At 39.1% G+C, this 22,911-nt stretch overlaps 3 protein-coding genes across 4 annotated transcripts in view; 1 reads left to right on the top strand and 2 right to left on the bottom strand.

The window, feature by feature from the left end:
- Nucleotides 1-527: 527 nt before the first annotated feature.
- On the bottom strand, nt 528-4,846 carry Rep (Rab escort protein). Its single transcript, XM_089080637.1, has 11 exons — nt 4,435-4,846; nt 4,264-4,330; nt 3,241-3,432; nt 2,956-3,142; nt 2,634-2,871; nt 2,316-2,538; nt 2,041-2,247; nt 1,658-1,782; nt 1,386-1,546; nt 1,085-1,255; nt 528-833 (listed from the first exon to the last, which is right to left on the bottom strand). Exons 1-11 carry the CDS (start codon nt 4,481-4,483, stop codon nt 657-659), a joined length of 1,797 nt encoding a protein of 598 aa, XP_088936763.1. The 5' UTR covers nt 4,484-4,846; the 3' UTR covers nt 528-656.
- A 721-nt stretch (nt 4,847-5,567) lies between these two features.
- Nucleotides 5,568-7,545, top strand: LOC105433869 (translation initiation factor eIF2 assembly protein). Its single transcript, XM_011649352.3, has 6 exons — nt 5,568-6,035; nt 6,123-6,227; nt 6,546-6,768; nt 6,887-7,009; nt 7,084-7,343; nt 7,443-7,545. Exons 1-6 carry the CDS (start codon nt 5,826-5,828, stop codon nt 7,503-7,505), a joined length of 984 nt encoding a protein of 327 aa, XP_011647654.2. The 5' UTR covers nt 5,568-5,825; the 3' UTR covers nt 7,506-7,545.
- A 553-nt stretch (nt 7,546-8,098) lies between these two features.
- LOC105433871 (uncharacterized) overlaps nt 8,099-22,911 on the bottom strand; it is a 65,065-nt gene continuing 50,252 nt past the window's right edge. Inside the window, exons 7-9 of one of the 2 annotated variants that reach the window (XM_089080922.1) lie at nt 16,939-22,906; nt 16,017-16,308; nt 8,099-15,913 (exon numbers count right to left, since the gene is read on the bottom strand). In XM_089080922.1, coding sequence (XP_088937048.1) covers nt 14,299-15,913; nt 16,017-16,308; nt 16,939-22,906 — 7,875 coding nt within the window. In that variant the 3' untranslated portion in view covers nt 8,099-14,298. The remainder of the gene's footprint in view (nt 15,914-16,016; nt 16,309-16,938; nt 22,907-22,911) is intronic. The other variant, XM_011649354.2, reaches the window with a different exon arrangement.

Below are 22,911 nucleotides of genomic sequence, written 5' to 3'. Positions count from 1 at the left end.
AAGCGTGATGCAATATATTTTTTTCCCCACTTTTATCATCTCTTATCATCTCTCCGGTTATATGGTATACAAGGTATGTATTGAATCTAATGATTACGAGCTATGCCTACCTAAAATGGATTTCAAAATGCATCTGCATTTTTTTTATTTTTTCGCCGTTCAATTGCACATGAAAAATTATTAAATTAAAATATATATATATATATATATATATATATATATATATATAAAACATGTAAATCGCAATGTAAGATGTCAACTCAGTAACATCATAATTTCGTAAATGCATTTGTGCTCTTCTAACGAGTCTGTGTCTTTTTTGCCAAAGCGTATCTGCTCACTTTATGAGTAAAACGTGAAATGCAAAAGCATTGTATCCGTATAGGTGAAAGGAGGAATCGGCGATTCAATGACAAAAATATTCTGAATCGATGAAAAACAACACGTATAAATGTACGAATAATACAAAATAACATGGATGCCGTGAAGCTTTTCATTACTACCGTCTCGCAATCTATACCTCATGCTTATTTTTTTTCTTTTTCTCGAATATGTTTATAAGGAAATGCAATAACCATGAAGAGAAAAGACACTAAAGGCGTAAAAGCCTTATCTGTTTTTTGACAATAGAGACGCAAAAGCATTATATGAGTTGTTTATTCTTCCTCTTTCTCGGCCTTTTCGACGTCTTGCTTCTCCTCACCTTCTGCGATATCACCACCTTCGAATTTCGGGCCCGGTGCTTCATCGCCTTCTAGAATAATTTCCTCTGGATCAGGCGCACGTGGTAAAAAGTCTTCATCTGGATACATAGACTTAAAAATATTTTTAGCCTGAAAGTAAAGAAACACAAAAATTTTTTTAATCTATTAGCAAAAAAACATCATTTATAACATCGAAATATTTGACTTTAAAAAACAATACCGTTTTGCAAAAAATGTGTAATGTGTAATGTAATATGTAATATCAAAAATAGTACCAATTACAAGAAGGCTTTTGACAAAGTAATTAATCATATATATATATATATATATATATATATACAAAAGTATTACCAGATTTATTATCTTATATTAATACATACCTGATTCACAGCAAAATCGAAATCAAGTTCAAGATCTGGTCCAGAACATAAGTGTATATTACTCGGCGCAGAATCACTTAATTTAATGTCGCTTGCAGGTAAATTCAGATATAGAGACCATAATACTTGGGGTACAGGATATTCACTTTCTTCCTTCTCTTGTCGATCATCCTAGTATGATAATTCAAATGATTAGTTAAAAATATATATTTACTTTCATGTTCATTCTATTTTAATATATTGATCTTATAAAATAAAATTCTAAATTATTGATAACTATTATAAAGATATATTTTATTACCTGAAGATGTCGTTTATCAGGCGAAACAGTTTGGGTATGAGAATCAGAAGAACTACGTGCAGCATTCGAATCAAACGGTTCCGCTCTCAGGAACTTGTTTACAACATATGCCAGATCTTCTTTTGCATTTTTAGTACGTTTGCATGTCATATGAACTATGACTACAAAACAAAAGAAAGAAAAACCATGATATAAATATATCAAACCGATTCTGAAGTCTATTTAATGTTAATTAATATTAATTAATAATGAAGGATTAATATTATACATACATAATCCTTGAGGACAAGCATTAGTAGATGGTCCCAATTCAATTAGAGTAACAGCTTCTTGACCTGATTCTTCCGGTGGATAATACAAAAGAGTTAGACTTTCTTTTTCACCTTGCATAATTGACCTATAAACAGCGAAATATGTTTAATGAAATTTGCACACACATACATACATACACGCACGCACGCACGCACGCACGCACGCACGCACGCACGCACGCACGCACGCACGCACGCACGCACGCACGCACGCACGCACGCCCGCACGCCCGCCCGCACGCACGCACGCACGCACGCACGCACGCACGCACGCACGCACGCACGCACGCACACACACACACACACACATTTTTCAATTATAAAAAATAAGATGTGAACATTACCTATCAGTAATGAAAATTCCACGTGAAATTTGATTTTCTCCTTCAGAGGCTACGATTTCTGGTGGCAAGTGCCCTTGTCCTACGACTAAATGTTCCAAAGCTAATCTTTGTCTTCCACTGATAATCGCCTTGCATTTATCTTCGTTAACTACTACACCGTCTAATTGTCTCTTTAAGCAATAGATTCCACCAAAAACTGCACATAATCTAAACATATAAAAAATATTATTTTTAGATAGTAGTCTATAGAATACAGAGAAAATATCTTGACGTACCTGCAGAAACATTGAGGCAGTTCTCCGCTTCCATACATAGGCCATAAGAAGGGCGTATTTCCGTAACGTCCAAGACTATTAAGAAAATGTTTCGTACGATTAACACCGTCTCTACATGATGTCTTGTCCGTCGCCATTGCAATCGCCTGCATAACATAATGCTGTACTATAGGCGTAAGGTTTTTCGTATTAAGATATTCTAAGAACGTTTTATCACGGAAACCTAAAAAAGAAATGCAATGCATTTTTATTAAGTTATCAAAAATTAAATAATTAAAAAAATACTTATGTAACACATTTAAGTTAAATAATACGCACCATCGAACTCTGGACTATCGGCACCTTGTTCCATACAAGATGTCAGAAGCTGCATCAGCATTCTCTTCTCGACCACACTGACAGTTTTATTAGCAAACACATCGGCTCGAGAGCATGGAACCTGGGTAAGTTTACCATCCATATAAGTAGCGACTCTAGAGACTGCACGGAATTCGGCATAACGCGCGATGTTGCTGGAAATCAGCAGTTCTACTAATTCACCACGGGCGAACAACAGCTGCAATTAAAAATCATATATCACGTACATATACATAATTAGAGCATCTGATATGTGTATCTACGAATATATCTGCAGCCTCACTTTAGGCGCCAGGTCAATATTAAATCTTCTATATTCCTTCTTGATACGATCTATGCTCCATTGTTTTACATTCTCCTTTTTGTCAGCCTTGTCCTGATCAGTCTTTTCCGCACCTTCGATTGCAGCGCTATCTCCAGAACTTTCGGTCTGAGTATCTTTCGAGGACATATCAGGTAAGTCCGCATCACTGTATAAGAAAAATATATATATATATATGTGTCAGAATATATGAGATAATAATTACGAAATTACTAAACAGTTAATTTATGCAGTTTTCTTTCTTACTTGAAAATATACCAGATTTCTCCAATGTTTTCAACTGTAGAATATTGATCACTAGCTTTCAAAAATTTTTCATCCTCCTTCAAATCAACATTTGTATTTCTAGTATTACTCTTAACTGTTTTTAAATCTTCTATCCATTTTTGCAAACCATCGAAATTAAATGTAGCCCACAGACCACCATAATATTCGTTGCTAAGAAATAAAAAAAGTTAAAATCATTTATTTAATAAATATTCATTTCATGTAATAAATATTATTCCGAGCATGATTAATTTATCATATCATTTCAGGAAACATGCAAATCTTTTTATCTCTAATAAAATCATGTTGATAAAATGTAATCAAGATATTGCCTTATTCTCTTATTTGTTCTCAAATAATAAAGCAAAATTTTTTTTATATAATTCTAACACTTTTAAAAGAAATTTAATAATTAATCACATATGTACATAATTACTTATAAATATAATATATTACTTATAAACAATTTATCAACATAATAAATTCCATTTTCTTTAAAATAAAATATTAACTATACAATTGCTTTTATAATCCTGTATGTCAAACATATTTCAAGAAATATATTTAATATATTTCAAGAATATATATTTGATATCTATTTCTGCTAATTTACAAGATAATGAATATATTTTGGTACAGAAGACATTAATTTTAAGTTATATTTATTCTAAATATCCTGAAATTTCTTTATATATATTTAGAATATACTTGTCATTCTGTAGACTAATTTCAATCTCGATTTATCTTACTTTTTATCTTTTTTTAATTTTATATAATGTCTATTTCTATCAATGTAGAATGAATTTTAATCTTGACTTAATTTACCCTTTATCTTTCTCAATTCTTAAAATTACGTGCTAAAAAAAGATTAAAAGTTAAAAATCGAGATGATTGAAGCTAATTCACATCGATAGAAACGGATGTGACAGACAGGTGATTCGGTTCATTGGTGTAGAGGGATAAAAAAGGGTACACGCTGGCTGGGCACCACTCGGTTATTACCTATCTAGATGCAGAACCCTCTTGCCGATCCTGCTTGCCGCTGCGGCGACGATGGATTCGGTCATACCTGTCGGAAGTCATGACAATGAGAGGAATTACCGGTCGAAAAGTACGTTCGCTCGTAAAACGCGACGCGCGACCGTCATCTCTCGTCATGATAAAAATCAATACCTGTTCCTACTACAACTACATCGTACTCGGTTGGCAGATCGTCCTCCATGGCTGTCTCTTCCCGCGGCTGCCTTGGACACTGATCGAACGCGTGAACGAGAATCGGTGGCTGGATTGCTGTCAATTACGAATCCACGAATATCGCTCGACTAGACGCGAGCCGATCAATTCATCTTCCTCGGCGGCCGACACCAACGAGATTCGCGAAAAAAAACGGCCCCACCCCGCGCGATACTTTCACCCAAAGCTCTCTCGCGCACGCACAGGCCTTCAATCCTTTTTTTTACTCCAAGTTTGACAGAACGAACGATGCGACACGCCAAGGTAGCAAAGGGTCGAACGGAAATGCGATAGGAGGAGATGGGGAACAAGAAGGAAAGAGAGTGATCCGTTAATCCGACGTCTCGCTTGTTGGCGACTGCCGCGAACGTTGCGCTGCTTCGCGGAGCAACACCCGAAACAGACGGAATGACCCATTTCCATAAATGCGATTTAAAGAAGAGTTGTATTTTACAGCTTCCTGTGCATTTCCGAGAATTCCAAAAATTCTCAGAGAGAATTTCGAAAGAATTTTAAATCGTCAAAATGAAATGTCGAAATAATCAGGAAAATAGGAAAAAGTTTGTTGTATAAATTCTCTCTTCTCTCATCTCTGATTTTCTTGTAATTTTCTTGTAAATTTATATTTTTACTTTGTAATTTGTATATTTTTTTATTTGTATTTTTATTTTATTTAAAATATATTCCGAGAAAGAATAAGAATTTTCAATTCGAGATTCTTGAAAGTTTATAAAGTACTAGGATATAATTAGAAAATATATAATTTTCTATCAATTTTGAAAATCAGAGTATTACTATTTTTTTATAATTATATTAGTAGAATTTATATATATATATATATATATATATATTATACATGCAATTATACATATTATCTTGAATAATGAAAATGTGATAAAATATTTCAAATTTTATTTCCTAATTTAATTTATTTTATATTTACAAGATATATTGTATATTTATATACAATAATTAATAATATTTATAATACGATATCGCAGTGTTAATTAAATGTGCGTTCTTACTTTCCATTCAAATATAACTTTCTTATTGAAAATAGCATTTTGTCTTCACTCTAGTTATTTTATTACTTCCGTGACTTAATCAAATCAAATCAAGTTTCTCGACTTTAATTATTTACTTTCTTATTTACTTTTTTACTTGAAATTGATTTCCTACTTTATCCGTATTTACAATACAATTTACAATTTTAATATATCTTTTCATGCACAATATTTTTAATGATCTAACGATTCATAATTACGATAACCTCATACGATAAACGCGATTTCAAACAAAAAGCACGTGCAAGTAGTAAAAATTTCGAGAAAATGGTAAATGATTTGAGACTCGAATGTTCCTTTTCCTCTTGGTATCCCATATTCAAGAAAAATTCTTTGGAGGCTAGAATCCTTTACATTCCTGACGAAGTTTTAAAATATTTAGAGCACGACACGTTTGTGTTGCCTCTCGAGGCGGCGAGATCTTTGCCACAGGATTCAGAATGGGCAGATGGTTCTCCGGTGACGTGCGAAGAAGAGGTATTCATCGTTGTTTTCCATTTGGGAAATTAAATATGATGGAGTTATAATTGGAGTTAAAATATATGAATTTGTTTAATGTCGCAGGAAACAGATTATCAACCGACATTTCCCGAGTTCAGTCAACAAATACAGGAGGTATTAGATGAGTATGATGCGGTATTTATCAAAACAAATTGGAGTACACCTGCGGTAAATAATTTTCTATTATACATTCCTATCTCAAATCAGTCATTTTAAAAGAAAAATCCTTCTCAAGATTCTTATCTTTCAGAAAATGCAAAAACACATGTCTATAAAAAAATATGAAAACTAAAAATTCCTTTTCTAAATTGAATGATTCATTCAATGAATAAATAAAATACTTATTTATGAATTTATTATTATATTTATTATTATATGTATAGAAATATAATGTAATAATGTAACTTTGTGATAATTATTTTCATATAATTGCAATGATAATTTATATTAATATGAAATTAATTTTATAATAATTATTTTGTGCAGGATGCAATGTGGGTTGCTCCAACAAAAACTTTGAAATGTAACACATTAGAAGAAATTTACTTGTTATTGAAAAGTTCGGATAGAATTGCTAAAGATCTGAACATTGTCAAATCTTTGAGAGAATCTGAAAACCCTTTGCCGTTCTGTTTAGTGCTGAAACAGTGGCGGGATATTAATCCTTGCACAGAATTTCGTTGTTTTGTTGTCAACAACGAGCTCATTGGTAATTCATTAACATAGTCTTTTCACCCCAAATATTAAATATTATTATTCAACATAAAGTTGCTTCCGTGATTATTTCTGCCTGCTTTTACAAAATTAATAGATTATGTCTTGTATAGCTATAAGTCAGAGGGATATATCGCAGTACCATAGTTCAAACGAGTCAGAAAAATATGATATACAGACAGACATCAAGAGCTTATTTTTGGAATGCATCAAAGGCAGATTTCCCTTGTGTAACTGTAAGTTATATATGGCGAGCGTCGCTCAAACTAAAATTAATGACGAATTTATATGAAGCTTATCTCTTTTTCAGATTCCTTTGATGTTGTACGGCATAAGAAAGATAAAGTAAAAATAATAGATTTCGGTCCAATGGATGCATCATCTACAAAAGGAACTCTCTTTACATATGAGGAATTACAAAATCATACCAAAGATGCACCGGAATTTCGCTTTATTGGAGAGGAAATAGGTATCCAACCAAAGCCTCCAATGCAATTTTGCATTCCTCAAGAAATCAGTGAGTTTTTCCAATCAAGAGATAATGTCGCTTTATTGGATCTTATTCAAAGGGTACGTCTTCCAGTTATTAAAAAAATACGTCTGTAAAATTGATTAATTAGCTTTAGTATCGCCTTTGGATTCAATGATCAAAGTTTCGGCTTGTTGTAGGAGGTGGAAAGTCAACGGAAAGAGCATGAAAAAGAAAATTCAGAAAATTCAGAAAGTACTTGATATATGTACAACGATAATAAACATTTTCCTTATATATAAACATCAGCTGTAACTTTTTTACTCACATGTACAAGGGATACAAAAAACTTAAAAGAAGGAATTGTCAATTATTATTACACTCTTATCCCTCACAAAGGAGACTAATATCTAATAATAAATATATGCGCTAATAAATATATGCGCGATTATAACACAATGAACGGATTTTACTTTGAATCTCATATGTTACATTTTAACCCGTTTAAATTCTACGTTTTTGAGATCATTCAATTACATTCAATTAATCAGTGTTAAAAGGAGAATAATCGAACTTATTCAAATTGCTTCACTCTTTTTAAGTTATCAAATTCCAATTTCTTCGTTCTTCACTCTGAAGTGATATACAAAAAGTTCTAAATTACTTGCATGCAGCATAGACCGTGATTTATCAATGGAATTAAAACCGTTAATTTCATCGATTTGCGTAATTTCATACGTACATGCAATTAAGTGCTCCGAATCGCTTCTACAGTTTGGGATGTTGTGTGTGTGTGTGTGTGTGTGTGCGTGTGTGTGTGTGTGTGTGTGTGTGAATGAATGTACACCGACAGATATTTAAATACAGAACTTTCACTTTTATTCTGCCAGACCCTCTTTTTCTATCATTACATTACATAAAACGATTAAAGGCTATCCTACCGCTTGAAAGAATTATCATAATATTGCAGTATTTCTCGAGCCATCGGCCTTTTTACCGAGCGACGTCCCTTATATAGAAAATATGTCTTGTTTATGTACAATATGCAATCCTTAATACTTCAGTTTTGAAAAAGGATCCCCGATATATGTACTTCCGGACAAGTTAATATGCTGTACAGTCATATCCAAGGAGTATTTTCATCTTTCTCTCCCTTTCTTTCTTTCTCTTTCTCTCACTCCCTTTCTCTCTCTCTCCCTCTCATCTCACAATCTTCACAAAAACAAGATCCATAGGATGAGGCGAACTACTGTTGTGTGCGATTTTACAATTTTCATCAGTGGGATCGGTGATACGTTTCTGAAATCCGAGCTTTGTTCTCGCAAAACGATTTTTCCCGCATAGGGTATATCTTACAATTTTGCCAATTATTAAGGACAAAAAATGCAAATATTTAAATTCTAATTTTTGTAGCCAATTTCATCAACCTTCTTATCAAAAACAATGAAAAAACATTTCTCTCACTATTATGTAACACAAGATATATGTCTATAGTTTTATGTTAGAAAAAGAATTAAAAACTACAATCTTTTATCAACTTTTTTCTTGGAAAAATATTCCACAAGTTATTCTGATATTACATATTTTGATATTACATATAAAAAATAATAAGAAGATTGCAAATTGTTTTAAATTTTAGAATACTGTAAATAGATTTTGATAAAAGAGTTAGATTTCAGCAAATTATATTTTCATTACACATTTAGCATTGAATTTAATTACTTAAATAAACTGGATTTCCTTTATCACTCAAAACACAAAATGCGTTCGGTTTGTAATTCCACATAAATTAAAGATCCATCATCAAGAATCTGTAAATGCAATATGATGAGAAATATTGCGAGATCGTTTAGCGAAATAAAGTCTTATTTACAATATTTTTTTTTTTACGAGCGAAATATGGCAAATTGCCTCGTCGCTGCTTATATGAAAAACCTTTCCACGCGATTGCAATTTGTGCATCAGTTTCTTGTCTACAATATACACACAAACATCAGTCGAACGGATTTTATCCAAAAGGTCCCATGCACCCCCGTGTCAAACATAAAAAAATAAACTTGATTCTTTCCGGAGGGAAGTACGATGCCGTTTCGCGTGATAAAAAAATAATTTGCAGCGCATCGCTGTTCCTATAAATAACGATAAATAATAAAATCTTTGAGGAGTCTTTGATCTCTTCCTTGAAGTGATCTCCAACATAAAATAATTGGTCGTCAATTAATCGAAGCAGTGCCACGGTTCCTTTTACGCAAAAGCCTTTCGATTTCGCGATCACCTTCGAGAAACATCCCTTTGCAGCGCATCATCCCCCCCCCCCCGAGGGATACCTGTTATACAAGTTTCTTACAGCATATGAATAGCAGGATCTAAGATGTTTCCTCCGCAAAACGTGATTTACATCGCGTTCTCTTATCACTCTTATGTACACAAGAGAGCGTCTCTTCGCGTTTGCCTCGACGATCGTTCTCCATTCATGATTAATTTCGTTCTCACACGCTCTGTTCACACACTCATCCTTGCTTCTCCCTCTATAATCTGACTATAATCTCATCGCTCCAAATGTCTTCGACTGCGAATTTGTGCTAAACGACATTGCTTAGCTAATGAATGTACGTTTTGCGGCCGTTCACTCATCTCTCTGAGTCTTCCCTCCATCGTCTCTCTTCCGTCCTTTCGCTCGCTCGCATGCTTCGCAAATTTATCTTCCCTTCGCCTGTTTCTCCTTTACAATACGTCGCTCGTTTTTAATATACTAACGTGACGTACGACACATTCGCATACACACACGCGCACATATACACACACACACACACACACTTTCTCTTGATTTTACTTTTTTTTCTTTCGCATCCCCTTTCACTCCTTCAATCGCTCGCTCTTTTTCTCTCTCTCTCTCTCTCTCTCTCGAATACTGGTAGGGTGTTGAGTGACAAAAACAGTAGTCTTAACAAACATACGATACAAAAACTCTTAAGTTATCGCTTAACGGCCAGTGTAAAGCGGGTTGTTTTATTTTATCATTATTTTTTTTCTTCTCTCTCTCGCTCTCTTTCTTCCTTCCTTCCTCCCTGTTTAAGTACCTGAAGAAGCTAGCTCTGGAAAAAGAAGCTAGCTTTGATCCGTATATGCAAAGTCTGAAGCTGGTGTGGAATTTCGGTGAGATCGAATCCACGATCCGTTCTCACTGGTAGCAATCGAGAAGCCAACAATCAGCATGCAACCTTCAGCAATCGGAAATCGTGCTCGTCGAAATCATACCCGGCTTTGATCCTTGCCTCAAATGCAATTGTCCTCATTTTTTTTTTCTCTTTCTCTCTCTCTCTCTCTCTCTCTCTCTCTTTTTCCTGCTCCTTCTCTCGAATCCGACCCGGATTTGCCTTAACGTTGAAGACTACACACCCGTCTATGATAAATGCGATTGGTACGACTAAATTGGATGGCGAAAGGCCAGACTATCACCGACGAATCGAGTGGTACACGCGCATCCGATGTGAGCGTGAGCTAGAAGCTATCTCCCTTTCCCATTCAAAAAATACGCATCTCTATTTGGTGCGAAACACTCGCTCGGAATTTTATACACGCGGAGACATGCCCGCTCTCGACATCTCTCCGTAACTCTCTTCCTCCATCGCGTCTCTCTCTTTCTCTCTCTTCGCCTCCCATTTTCTTTTTCTCTCTAATGTACAGGAAGATAGAGCTTGTTCTCTTATTTTTAGCGCGGGAATAAATATATTGAACTTGTCCTCGCTTTATACAAATGGCTCGAGTGGAAACGCGATTCTTTCTTTCTTTCTTTCTTTGGGATACGCTCCTCGCGCTGTGTAACGAAGAAATACTGAGAAAGCCGCGAAAGAAAATCATCGTCATATATAATATTATCCAATGTAAAATAAAAGAGACGGTCTACGAAAAAAAGGATCTTGTTCTTTAATATATTAATTTATTAAATAAAAAAACGCTTTCGGATTCACTTTCTCTCAAAACTGAAAAGTAAATCCTCTCGCATCTCGGTGTAGACCGCCTCGATTACATAGAATCTAATTTCAATAAATCAGAAATAAATAAAGTGACATAGTCTATCTTGTCTCGCTTAACGCAAATAAGAATGCAATTTTTTTTCTCAGGATCTTCTCCCTCTCAGGTGACAAAATTAAATCGAGGGAGAAAAATCTTCGGAAGAAAAATGCGTAATCTAGGCCACGCTACATGATCGAATTAATGCAATGTCGATAACGAATCTGTTAGATGCGCTTTTTAATTAGCGCTTCTGTAGTCAAAAAAATATAGCAAATTAATATAAATACTACTCAACATATTTTATTTACACATATTTACTCATATTTATTCTCTTACAGAATATTTCTCCCCGTAGCTAAAACCCACATTATTTTCAATGCTCCGAACTGTATACAAAATAAAATTGACTCGGCTGAAATGACTGTAGATACAAAAAAAAGAAAAAAAAAAGAAAAAACGAAAGAAGTGTTGACGTGCTTCTTCGTGAGATGCGATTCGCGTTTTCACGCCGCGAGATCATCGAAGTTCGATCATGGCTCCTCAAAAAGTTCCACGCTCCAGAGCCGCGATAATCGAGATAAGCTAGGAAGAGATAAAGCGCACGAGGTAGGTATCTTATTCGTTCTTTAACCGAATGGGAAACTGAAAGGAACGTATTTCGCGATAATTACATTTGTAACGAAACGATTATATCACATACATCTCGCAGAGAAAATGATATTAACCATTTCATTGCTAGTGTACGTGTAGAATGTGTAAATCAGGAAGAGATAACAAACACAAAATTATCGATTATTCGCTTATTTAGATTCTGTGTACAACACAGTAACAATTTAAATTGAAACCAACTGGAAAGATTTGCTGCAGTCTTTAATGGTATCGTTTCGCCGTTATTTTGTCAGAAAATTGTATTATAATGTATTGTAACATCTGCGATTATACTAAATTCAACAGAAGAAATTAGAAGTTTCTCTTCAGTTTCTATTTCAAACTAATTTTAATTAATTATATATATATATATATATATATATATATATATATATATATATGTGTGTATATGTATATATGATCTTTCTCTACATCAGATATGTAATAGTAATATATAGTATACAATATTATATTATTCTTAATTTATCTTTAAATATAAAATCTAATTATCGAAAGGAATAAGCGATTAAATCATTTTGTAAATAACAAAGAAAAGAAAACGGAAAAGATCCACAGAAAATTGTCAGATTAAGTTTAATTACAATTTACATATTCTACACGTGTATTGCTGTTCTCGCTTTCCATATCGATTCATTACGCGTTTCCCTCACGCCTTTTCGGCAGAGCCTTCACTTTGGTTCATATCACGTAATGAGATACTATTCACAGGAACAGTTACACCTCGATTACTTGAAGCTACAATATCTTTTTCTTTTCTTGCAACATCGAAAGAGAACAGAAAAAGAGAGAAAGAACAAATCTCGACGAGTTTTCTACATATTTATACATATATATCGCGCGCCGGGATAAAAATTTGGAATAGATAGCGCCCGACGACGTTTATCGTAACGAAAATGTTAGGTGAATTCATACTCCCACGCAGCCTGTCCCGTTCTCACGAGCTTTTACAAGTTACAAGTTTAAGAATAAGTCCATAATAAAATTTGCGGGCACTCACACATGTTTTTTTTTTTTTTCACGATAGCACACGGAAATACGATATAAATCTATCATTCTCATCTGAAACAAAGTGAAGCGTTTTTGTACTAAAGTGCAGCGATATATATATAATATTATACCTTTTTAATTAATTATCTACGCAATGTACAATCGTGGATTTTTACATGCACCATGACAAGGTATGGTCGGGCCGTACAACAGACAGCTGTTTGAATGATCCGTAGAATATGTTATTGCCACTCCACATCTTTTTTTTTCTCTCGTCCGTTTCATACGCCTCACGCACTTGAATCAGGCGTATCGTAATCTTATTCAAAGTAACCCCGCGTTCTTCGAGGGTTATCGTCTGAGAGCAGAGTGCCGAGAATTTACAGCGATAATTTTTTCTCTATATAAAGTTAGAGTTATACAGATATACAGATAAGCATTACACGAAAGGCAAAGACGATGCATCCAAAGGAGACCGTTTATGCACGTCCTTGTTACTATATCCTAATATTCCTTCGGAAAGAGAACTCTATTATTATTTGTCTATTCAGTCTGACCACACCATGTTACAACGTGGAATAGCTTTTGCCATGATAGACATACTATATAGGTTGAATTATATAAATTCAGGCTCTTTCTCTTTACTCTGCGAGGGATCTATTAACGGTCATTATGGTTTCGCTTGCTGCTTAACGGTTTGTCGATACTCATCGCCTATTCCTCGTCACAAAACGACTTGACTAGATTGCATCGCTAAAACGGTCCTTAACGATTTAAAATCTAAGTCTGCCATACATAAATGATCTGTACCTTATAATCTAATATCGTAATTAACACCTAATGGTACAGGGATGATCTACTATTATCGACGAAAACTCTATTTAGTAATAAATCGTATGTCTATTATACTCCCGTCCTCTTTCTTTCTTTCTTTCTTTCTCTTTCTCTTCGTTCACGCATACATTCATACATATCATATGCACGACGTGAAGTATATAGATCCACTGTAACTCATAAAGAATATTTCTTTTATTTGCACAGCTGAGCCTGTTTGCCTGCTTGTCTCCCTGCCTACCAGCGTGCTAATGCAGCCATCGAATGTTCGATAGATATTGTAGGATAGTTTCACGAAATTCTCGCGTCTAAGCGCGCTTTTAATATTTACAATGCCAACGCCATGGATCTCGCAATCCACAAGCAAGCAAGATCGCTTGCTATCTGAATCATATTTTTCTCGGCGAGAGGCGTATGTCAAACCCCCGACCTAGTTTCGAAACGCCCGCATCGTCGTCGCTTCGCAAGCCACCGTGACGATAACGACGACAACACGCTAATGATATAATAATACGTTGCGATGCTCGCGCGAGCGTTCGATCGCTAGGACTACCTCTTCTTGCCAGGTTGTTTCGACGATAACCGCTTCTTCAGTTTGTGATCTGTTGACTTGACCGTCGTCGTTGGCGTCGTCTTCTTTTTCGGTCGCTCCGGCGAGCCGTTGCAGCACGCGCAGTTCTTTTTCACATGGCAACGCAGGCTGGATCTCCTGGCGCGGCAATCCGCCGGTTCCAACACGATAGTACTCGCTTCATCCTCCGATGCTTCCGATGCCTTGTCGCTCGATGCTATCATTGACTCTGTCGTCGCTATCGATTCTGTCTTAGAAATCCGTTTAGGAAGCGCCGTCGTTGCTGCTGTTATCGTTTTGTGATCAGCGCGACTCAAAACTACTCTCGCGGTATTCGCCTGCAGCTTATCCTTTTTTTTCATGTAAGTGCAATGCCGCTCGGAGGACAAGGATTTTACCGTCTGTACACTGTCCTCGAGACCGTTGCTCAACGCAACGTTGTCATCTAGCTGGCTGCCGATTGATTCGCTGATGCTGGAATCCTCGTCGTCGCTGCTGGACCTTGTGCGTTCGGACATTGGGCTCTCCCACGCCATATACGAATCCATGCGTACTTTAGACGACGGCACGCGCTTTTTGTTGGCATACGTATACTTGTTGTGCGTGGACAGCAGCGGTCCAGCCGCGGCTAATGGTGACAATGGCGATGGTATGGTATGGTGATCCGCGGCGTTACCACTCAGTAAAGTCAAGCTCTCGTCACCCGAGCTTGCTGCCGAGATGTTGTTAACGTTTATGCTGGGTGGCAACGATTCCGAGTCCAAATCGATGTCTAGCTTTATGTTTGATGGTATGCTAGATACGCTGCTGGGTGTACCTTCTTTCGAGCCACTTGTCGAGGTCAGTTTCATACGATGGCCACTCATGTCTTTCGACGAGTCATTCTCCAAAGAGCCAAGATTCGCCGGTGATAGCCTGGAAATATCCGAATTGCTGTTTGACGCCTCATCTTGACTTAAATTATCGAGAGTCAGTCGCATATGTTTCGCTGGAATGCCTAGATCTTCCTTTTCTCGCTTTCCTCTCTTCAACGAATCCTTCAAAGTTCTCGAACGTTGACTCGCGGTCTTCTTGCGCTCGTTCGTCTTAAAATCGTTCGTCGGACTGGCATCTCTGCTGCCGCTAGATGAGTCCAGCGATCGGAAGTATGAGCTATTGTACGGCTTCATGCTCAGGGATTGACTGCAGGACGCATCTTGCGAGGAATGATCGAACGACGGCGAATGATTTGTATCAAATAGCAAGTCCGCCTCGGGAAAGAGTTCACTTGTGCTAGGCTCGTCGACTCCTAGATCTTCGCACTCCTCCGACAAACTCTTTTGCAACTTAAGTTCGCGCTCATACGCTGTCTTCCTCTCTATTCTTTGCTGCATCAATTCACGATCCAATCTGGGAATCAGCTGTGTCTTCATCAAACTATTCTTATTGGAGTATGAAGCGTCTAAAGTATGATTCATAAAGTACTTTTTCGCATTCGATTGATAAATCTGTCCGCCCGCCATCTCGATGCCCTGGCCTTTGTTGATAATCTGCAGCACGCTCTCGGAATTATCGCTATCCCTGCAATTGATCGTGGCCAGTCGAATTCTCTCTCTTAAAAATTTCAAGATTTAAAAAAATTATGACTTTAAATAATATTTAAATCTAGATGGAGACTTTTTTACAATATGCTCATACATATAATCCATATCGTTACCTGGAATATGCTTTCAATGGCTCGTTGCTCAGTGTATTCATTGACGTAGGAACGTATCTCCATGGCGTATCCGGCGAGATCTTTCCCTCTGATTCCCAGGCTTCCTGCAGGCGTGCATTTTCGTACAACAGTCCATTACCAACTTTGCAGGATCCGTCCATCGTCTCGGTGGACTGCTGTACAGATGATTCCTGGCTATCAGAACTGCTCGGTCCACCGGTCACCAAATATTGCGACGTGCTATCGATAACGCTCGATTGCTTGTTCGTGGTAATAATAGAAGACATAGATTCTATAAGAAGAATAATATGCAAAAATTATTAATTATTAATACATATGTAACATCTATGCAAATTGATAAGTTGTCTACAATGTAAGTTATTCTAATGTATTGCGTTCATCAAAGATTTGCGAGTTATGAGCGCATTTATACAATATAAATAATATATAAATAATAATAAAAAAATAAACACTTGCAAAAAAGATGAATAAAAATTTATTTTTATTTCAATTTTTTAAAATTTGAATAAAACAAATAAAAAAATGAACTACTTATTACACAGAGTAACAATTTATACATCATTCGCTGTAGAAAGACAGAAATGACAATTGAAAATTTAAAAGTTAAAAAAAGAGTTTGAAGAGTGAAAAAAAGAGTTAAATATTATAAATATTAAGAATTAAATATTATAGAAAAAAGTAGCAAAAATAAACTTAGTACTTAACTCTGTTTTCATTTCAAATATTTAATTAATTAAAATAACAAAAGAACAAAAATAATATTAACACAATAATTAAAAATTATTTCTTTATATATTGTGTCTAGTAATAACATAAAATATATTATATAAAAATATACTAGCTTCTAATGCACAAGAAGAAAGTAAAGCAGCCTTTCCACCATATGTGGGCAAATCCTTACCCATTTTTGTATTATTCTGTAGCGTAGAAATATTTGTGGAGATCAAAGCGACAGGTTCGGGCCTCGGCGATAGGTTTTCCTGTATGCCGATAGCGTTGTCGAATTTTCTCTTTACTGTTTTCGGAGAAATGATTTTAGTACCGGACGTTATCTCGGTGGACGCTTCCTTCGTGTCTTTCTGTTGTTGCTGAGTTGCGTCGTTCAGCATGGAGTTCACATCAGCTTGCTGAGTGAAGGTGAGCGCAATGGTCGCGCCTGATTGTATGGACATCGGTTTCTCGGTGTGTATTTGTGCATCCTGAGAAGACTTCTTTTCTGGTGAAACCGCAGAAGCTGACGCGATGCAGACCACGTTTTCCTTCAGAGCACCAGGTGCCGATGACAATTTATGTATGCTCGAGTTAAAGAACCTTGTGCCCTGCAACGTTGGATTGCTAGTGATAACGCCGCATATCTGCTGGTTGTCTGATATCTCATTAATGTTCCGGGTTCCGATCAGGCTGAGAGTAGGATTGCTTTTGTTCACCACGATGGCGTTCGTCGCCGCTGATTCAACCGTGATCGTGCCACCGGCTACCCCGGGTTCATTCTTTAATGTTAGCTCACTGATCACACTGGGCTTATCCGGCGTCGACACCGTCATTGTGGCAGTTTCTCCAGCGAACTGCGCGCTTCCAGTCTGCGATATTACTACAGGCGTGCTCTGAACGTTTTGCGCGCCAGTTAGCGTCTGATTGTTATTCGATAACGTCTGCAGAGTAGGCTGCATTTTCATCTGCTTGACCTGTGATTGCGCGGGGATAAGTTTGCCCTGATTGAGGAAGGATTGCAACAGCAGGGTGTTGGAGACCGAAGTACCGCCGGCAGTGCGCACAGTCGTTGGCATCGTCGCGAGCAACTTGGAGCCAGAGACTATGGTAAACTGCTGAGTGCCCTTCATCAATGGTAGCACAATACTGGTGGGCATCAACACCTGGGCGCTGCTCATCTTACCCGTGACCGAAGCGATAGCTTCGCTGACACTCACCGAACCAGATTGCAACGCTTCCTGGACAATCACCGCGCGCGGTTGACCAGAGCCTGGCTCCGTAAATATGAGATTGCGTCGCTTTACATTCATCTCGACGCCGTCGTTCGAGTCGTTCGTCAAATTGCGCACTTCGGCACTTGTCTCCGTGCTAATTGACGGTTCCTCTGGAGCAGAGAAACCGGCCGGACTGTCCTGCACGTGCCCCACAACTCCGCTGGAGGAATCCTCACTGCCCATAGTCCTACCGAGATCGTCCGTACTAGGACTTAGTTCGGAAGTTTGCTGTCCCACCGGCTTGCTCTTGCTGGAGCTTGATTTCTTTCTCTTCGACGATTGATTCGGATTAGTTGGCGGATTGGATCTTCTGCGCGGGGCTGGTTTATTATTGAGGTCCGGTGAATTTCTCAGTTGCTCCGCATACTCGTCGAGAATCGCGTAGATCCGTTGGGCAGTCTGCTCGTCCTCCTGTGGTTTTTGCTGTGGTTTCGGTATCGGCGATGCCTTGGACGTGTTGGTAGCGCTGCTCTTAACTGCTTTGGGCGTCGATTTCTTCACATTGGTTTTAGCGGAGGCGACGGTTCCGACTGTGACAGATGGTGGCGTCGATGGTGTTTTGCCAGTCGACGGTATCGGTGCTGGCGCCGGTGTCACGCACGGACTTGAGGAACTCTGCGACGTGACGCTCAACGCTGGTGACGCCGCTGGTTGACAGTAACTGGTAACCACGACCACTGGTGTTGTGGAATTAGCCGCCACCTTGGTGGTGCCGCTGTTTGGATTCACATAGGCCAAAGAGACCTTCTGTGAGTACACAGAATCTTGTTGGAATGTCACAGTATTACCGTTGCTCGCAAATGACTCGTTGTTCGCGCTGGACTGTGTCGGCATCATCAGTTGTTGCGCCAAAGTGCTGACGGATATCTGTTGTTGTTTGCTTGCCTGAGTCTGTTGCGTGGTGGTTTGTGTCTGCACGGCTGTTGTGGTTGCGTTATTTGAGATCGATTGATGAGTCTGCGGCTGAATACTCCTCTCTTTCACTTGTTCCAGCACGCTCTCAAATTCTCGTAACTGTTCCAAAGTCGTTGAGCTCACCTGATTGTTTACCTCGATCGGAGAACCAATCAAACTGTCCGTCCTTACACTCTGTTGCTGCTGCTGTTGTTGCTGTTGTTGCTGCAATCTCGGCGTCAGGACAGCCTGAATGGTTCCCGTCAAATTCTGTTGTCTGGCTGGTGTACGGATAATGTTAAGCTTGACCACGGGAGTTCTGCCACCCGGTATTGAATTGGCATGCGATATGATGGTAGGTGGGATGATGTTGAGCTGATTAGGATTATTGCCGGGTATTACCTTGTGCGTATATATAACGCCAGTGTTGGACGAACTGGCGTTTTGCACGAGTTGCGTGAGCGTTTGACTTGCACTCTGATTTGAATTGATGGAGGCATTCGTGGTATTACCGGAATTCGGTACAAGATTAACTATCGACCTACCGGCCGGCAACTGTAGATTAGGAATAATCGATTGCACATTTCCAGTGTTTGCTTGTTGTTGTTGCTGTTGATTATTCGGCACAGACGTCTGCACCGCTTTCGACAAGTTCGTCGTCGTTTTCTGTGCGGATGTCACCACTGTTTGTTGAACGCCGCTCAGCGGTGTGTCTGTCGCGGCACTGGCAACGCCACTTGCAGTCGCATCTGTTGACAGAGTGTAAATGGAAGTTTTGCGAAAAGCCTGTTGAAACTTGGGCAGAACATTCTGGCCAGTTTGCGACGCGTTCTTCGCGGTGGAACTGCTGCCAGTCAGTCGATCGTATGTATTTCTGTTGGACGTTGCGCCTGCATCCGCGCCACGTTGCTGTCGCGTAAAATTCGCGCTACCGCTACCGTCCTCCAGATTTTGCAAGCCTAAAAGATTTCTCTGATTGGACACAATTTGATTGGGATTGACTGACGCGAGGTGATAACTGCCATCGGGTTTACAGATGACTTTTAAGGATTCGGACGTGATGGACGTCGCGATCAATCCACCCGAAGATGTCGTGGTTGTCACCGTTGTCATTGTTGTAGCTGTAGTCACGCCCGGAGAAGGTGATTTTTTTGGCGATTGATTATTCTGCTGATTGCTCGCACGACGCATCTGTGTTATCGTTCGTACTGGACTCGCCGACTCGGCAGCGACAACATCGAGTTGACGTACCACCGAGATGCTATTAGCAGCCATCGTCGTCGTCGGAATCACTGGACCGACAGTCGTCGGCGATGCAGCGTCTAAAGTCTGATTGAGCTCCTCGCCGATGGTGTCTGGCGTCCCGAGATTCGACGACGATCTCAACGGCGGCGTCTGGCCAGCCGGACTCATACCGACGCCACTGTCGTGGCCGCCTGAGGATGGAGTGCCTGGCAATTGTATGCTACTATTGCCACCGCCACTGCTACTTTGATTGCTAGCCACGCTTGGAGTGCGCGTCGGCCGCGGCGGCGTGCTGCCACTGACGTTAATAGTTGTCGGCGTGCCAGTGGCGGAACTCGGGCTCTGTGGCACGCCGCTCCTGGAGAGCTGGACAACATTCACTGTGGAGCGCTGCCGCGGCGGCACCATCATATCCAGCGAATTTAAACCCGGCACATTTTTAGCCAATATATCAGAATCCCTAACAGCCTTCGCGAGAATATCAAACTTGGTCTTACCCAAGTTCGACTTGACGGAGCCGAGATGACGATGATGATCGTGACGGCCGTCGATCACAGGACAGTTCAGACTGCTCTTGCTACTGGCATTGTTCTTGCCACTCGCGACACGCTCCTTTTGTTTCTTTTGATACGTTATTACACTCTTGTTCGGTGAAAATGGCATTGTCTTCTGTATGTTAATCAGTTCACTAGTAATGTCACCGCTACTCAACCGTTGCTGCTGCTTTTTACTACGGTTAGAAGTCAGCTTACGATCAGCTTCATCTGCGCGCGTCAACACAATCTTCGGATTCAGATTCAACGTGCTCAGCATTGGCGCGAATTTCGCAATGTTATTCGTCGCTTGTTGTTCAGCATCTGTCCGACCGCCATTAGTATCCTTATTCTTATTTAATAGATTTTTTTGCAAAATCTGCGAAATTGATGGCTTTTTCGAGGTCTGTGGCCTAAACATCCTGAGAGATTTGAGCACTGCTGGATCACTTCGCCTTTCGGTAATGATTAATTGTGCGGCGGCGGTGTATGCCGATCCCTTGATCGTCTCGCGTTTGTTTTCGTCCATGTCGGCAGAAAAGAGAGTAATAATGTCATTGCTGCTAACATCGGAGCCGCTGGCATCCTCGTGCGCGTTTGTATGCCGCGCCTCTTCGTTTACTAACATTTGAAAATGGGAGACAGACTCGACGGTAAGCTTCGATGTTTTTGAACGTTTCTTGCTGGACTCTTTGCCACTGGATTTATTAGATTTCTTTTTGGTTTCCAATCGACAACCGTCACTACCCAAACTATCAGTCTGACTGTCTTGTGTGTTACTATCGCTGTCCGATACCGAGCTAATTCTATTCCTAAAGTGCTTTGGTTTACGTTCAGTGCTGTCATAGTCACTCTCGGACGATTCTAGTCGATGAATCTTGCGCGTCCGCGCGGTGCGTCGCACGTGCAATACACTACCACTATCTGAATCTGTAGTGGTATCGTCTAGACTGCGACGCATTGAAGAACGTTTATAGCCGGCCGCCGGCTGGAAGCTACCATATTGCTCGGAACTATCGGATGGCAGGTCAACCCACTGCTCGTATCCTTTTTCAATGCCGAAGAAGACGTCCTTTGTGTCATCCTCTGATGGCCAATCTTTAAACTGCGAGTAATCGATGTTCAGATATTTAAGTTCCTTGTTCGTATTACGCATCTCCTCAGCGTTTTCTAAATATCGCTCGCATAAAGTCTTCAATTCCTTCCAGTCCAACACCCAACTAAGCATGTGATAACGTGGACTACTTAATACTACAGCTAGATCGTCACACAGTTGCGGCGAGAGACCCAATTTTTCACCGTCTAGTACTTGACTAGGTACAGACTTCTCGTCGTAATTCGCCGAGCCTGTCACCGCATCTCCTTTGATCAGGATCAATGCGTCCAGTGTTCTCTCCACATTGTTGCCCGATGTTGTGCTGTCTTTGTTCAATTGTGATTTATCGTCATTCAGCTGATTATTGCCAGTAAATTCGCCACAGTTGAAACAGAGCTCGCCAAGATTGGATAAGGATTCCGCATTCGAATGTAACGGACACCTATTACCAGTTGACGACGCTGGTTTTGTTGTTTCAGACGACATCACATTAGAATTTTTTGTCGTCAGCAAACTCTTCAACAATTGATTAGTTTGTTCAAACGTTTTCGTTACTTGACCGCTTTGAAGATCCATGCCTTTGGCAGCAAGTGAGTTTTGATACGGCAATTGCACTTCTGAACTCAGTGCAGGTGTTTCCGTAACACTAGCACTTTCTATCTCGGATTTTATTTCGACCTTCTTGGCGGATATAGAATAATGATCGTCTTCTGTAGCATCTACAGATTCTTCCTTTGTTTCTCCTCCACGATCTAAGGATTCCTTTTTGATAGCTATTTCTTCTATAATTTCCATAGGTTCCTCCTTGATAGTTATTTTTTCTTCCGAACCGCCATCTTTCTTCGCCTTTCCACATGCCACTGCCAATTCTTTTATTCTATCGTAACAGGCTCTGGTAGGATGTAAAGAGAATGCCGTCAAAACGCATTCTCTTGCAATGCCAATATTGCTGTCTACTACGTCCGCCAATTTGAGGAATTGCGTGCTCAAACGCTTGGCGGTCTCGCGCACCTTGTCCTTGTCCGATTTTACCTTCTGACTCTCCAACTCGTTCATATCTGTTGTTAGCGCTCTGATGTACAATTCGATCACCAAAGGTTTTATACTCTCGCCAAACTGTA

This window comes from Pogonomyrmex barbatus, unplaced genomic scaffold, assembly GCF_055798465.1.
Source record: "Pogonomyrmex barbatus isolate J1 unplaced genomic scaffold, ASM5579846v1 scaffold4, whole genome shotgun sequence".
NCBI lineage: Eukaryota > Metazoa > Arthropoda > Insecta > Hymenoptera > Formicidae > Pogonomyrmex > Pogonomyrmex barbatus.
This window is presented reverse-complemented; position numbering and strand designations above follow the sequence as displayed.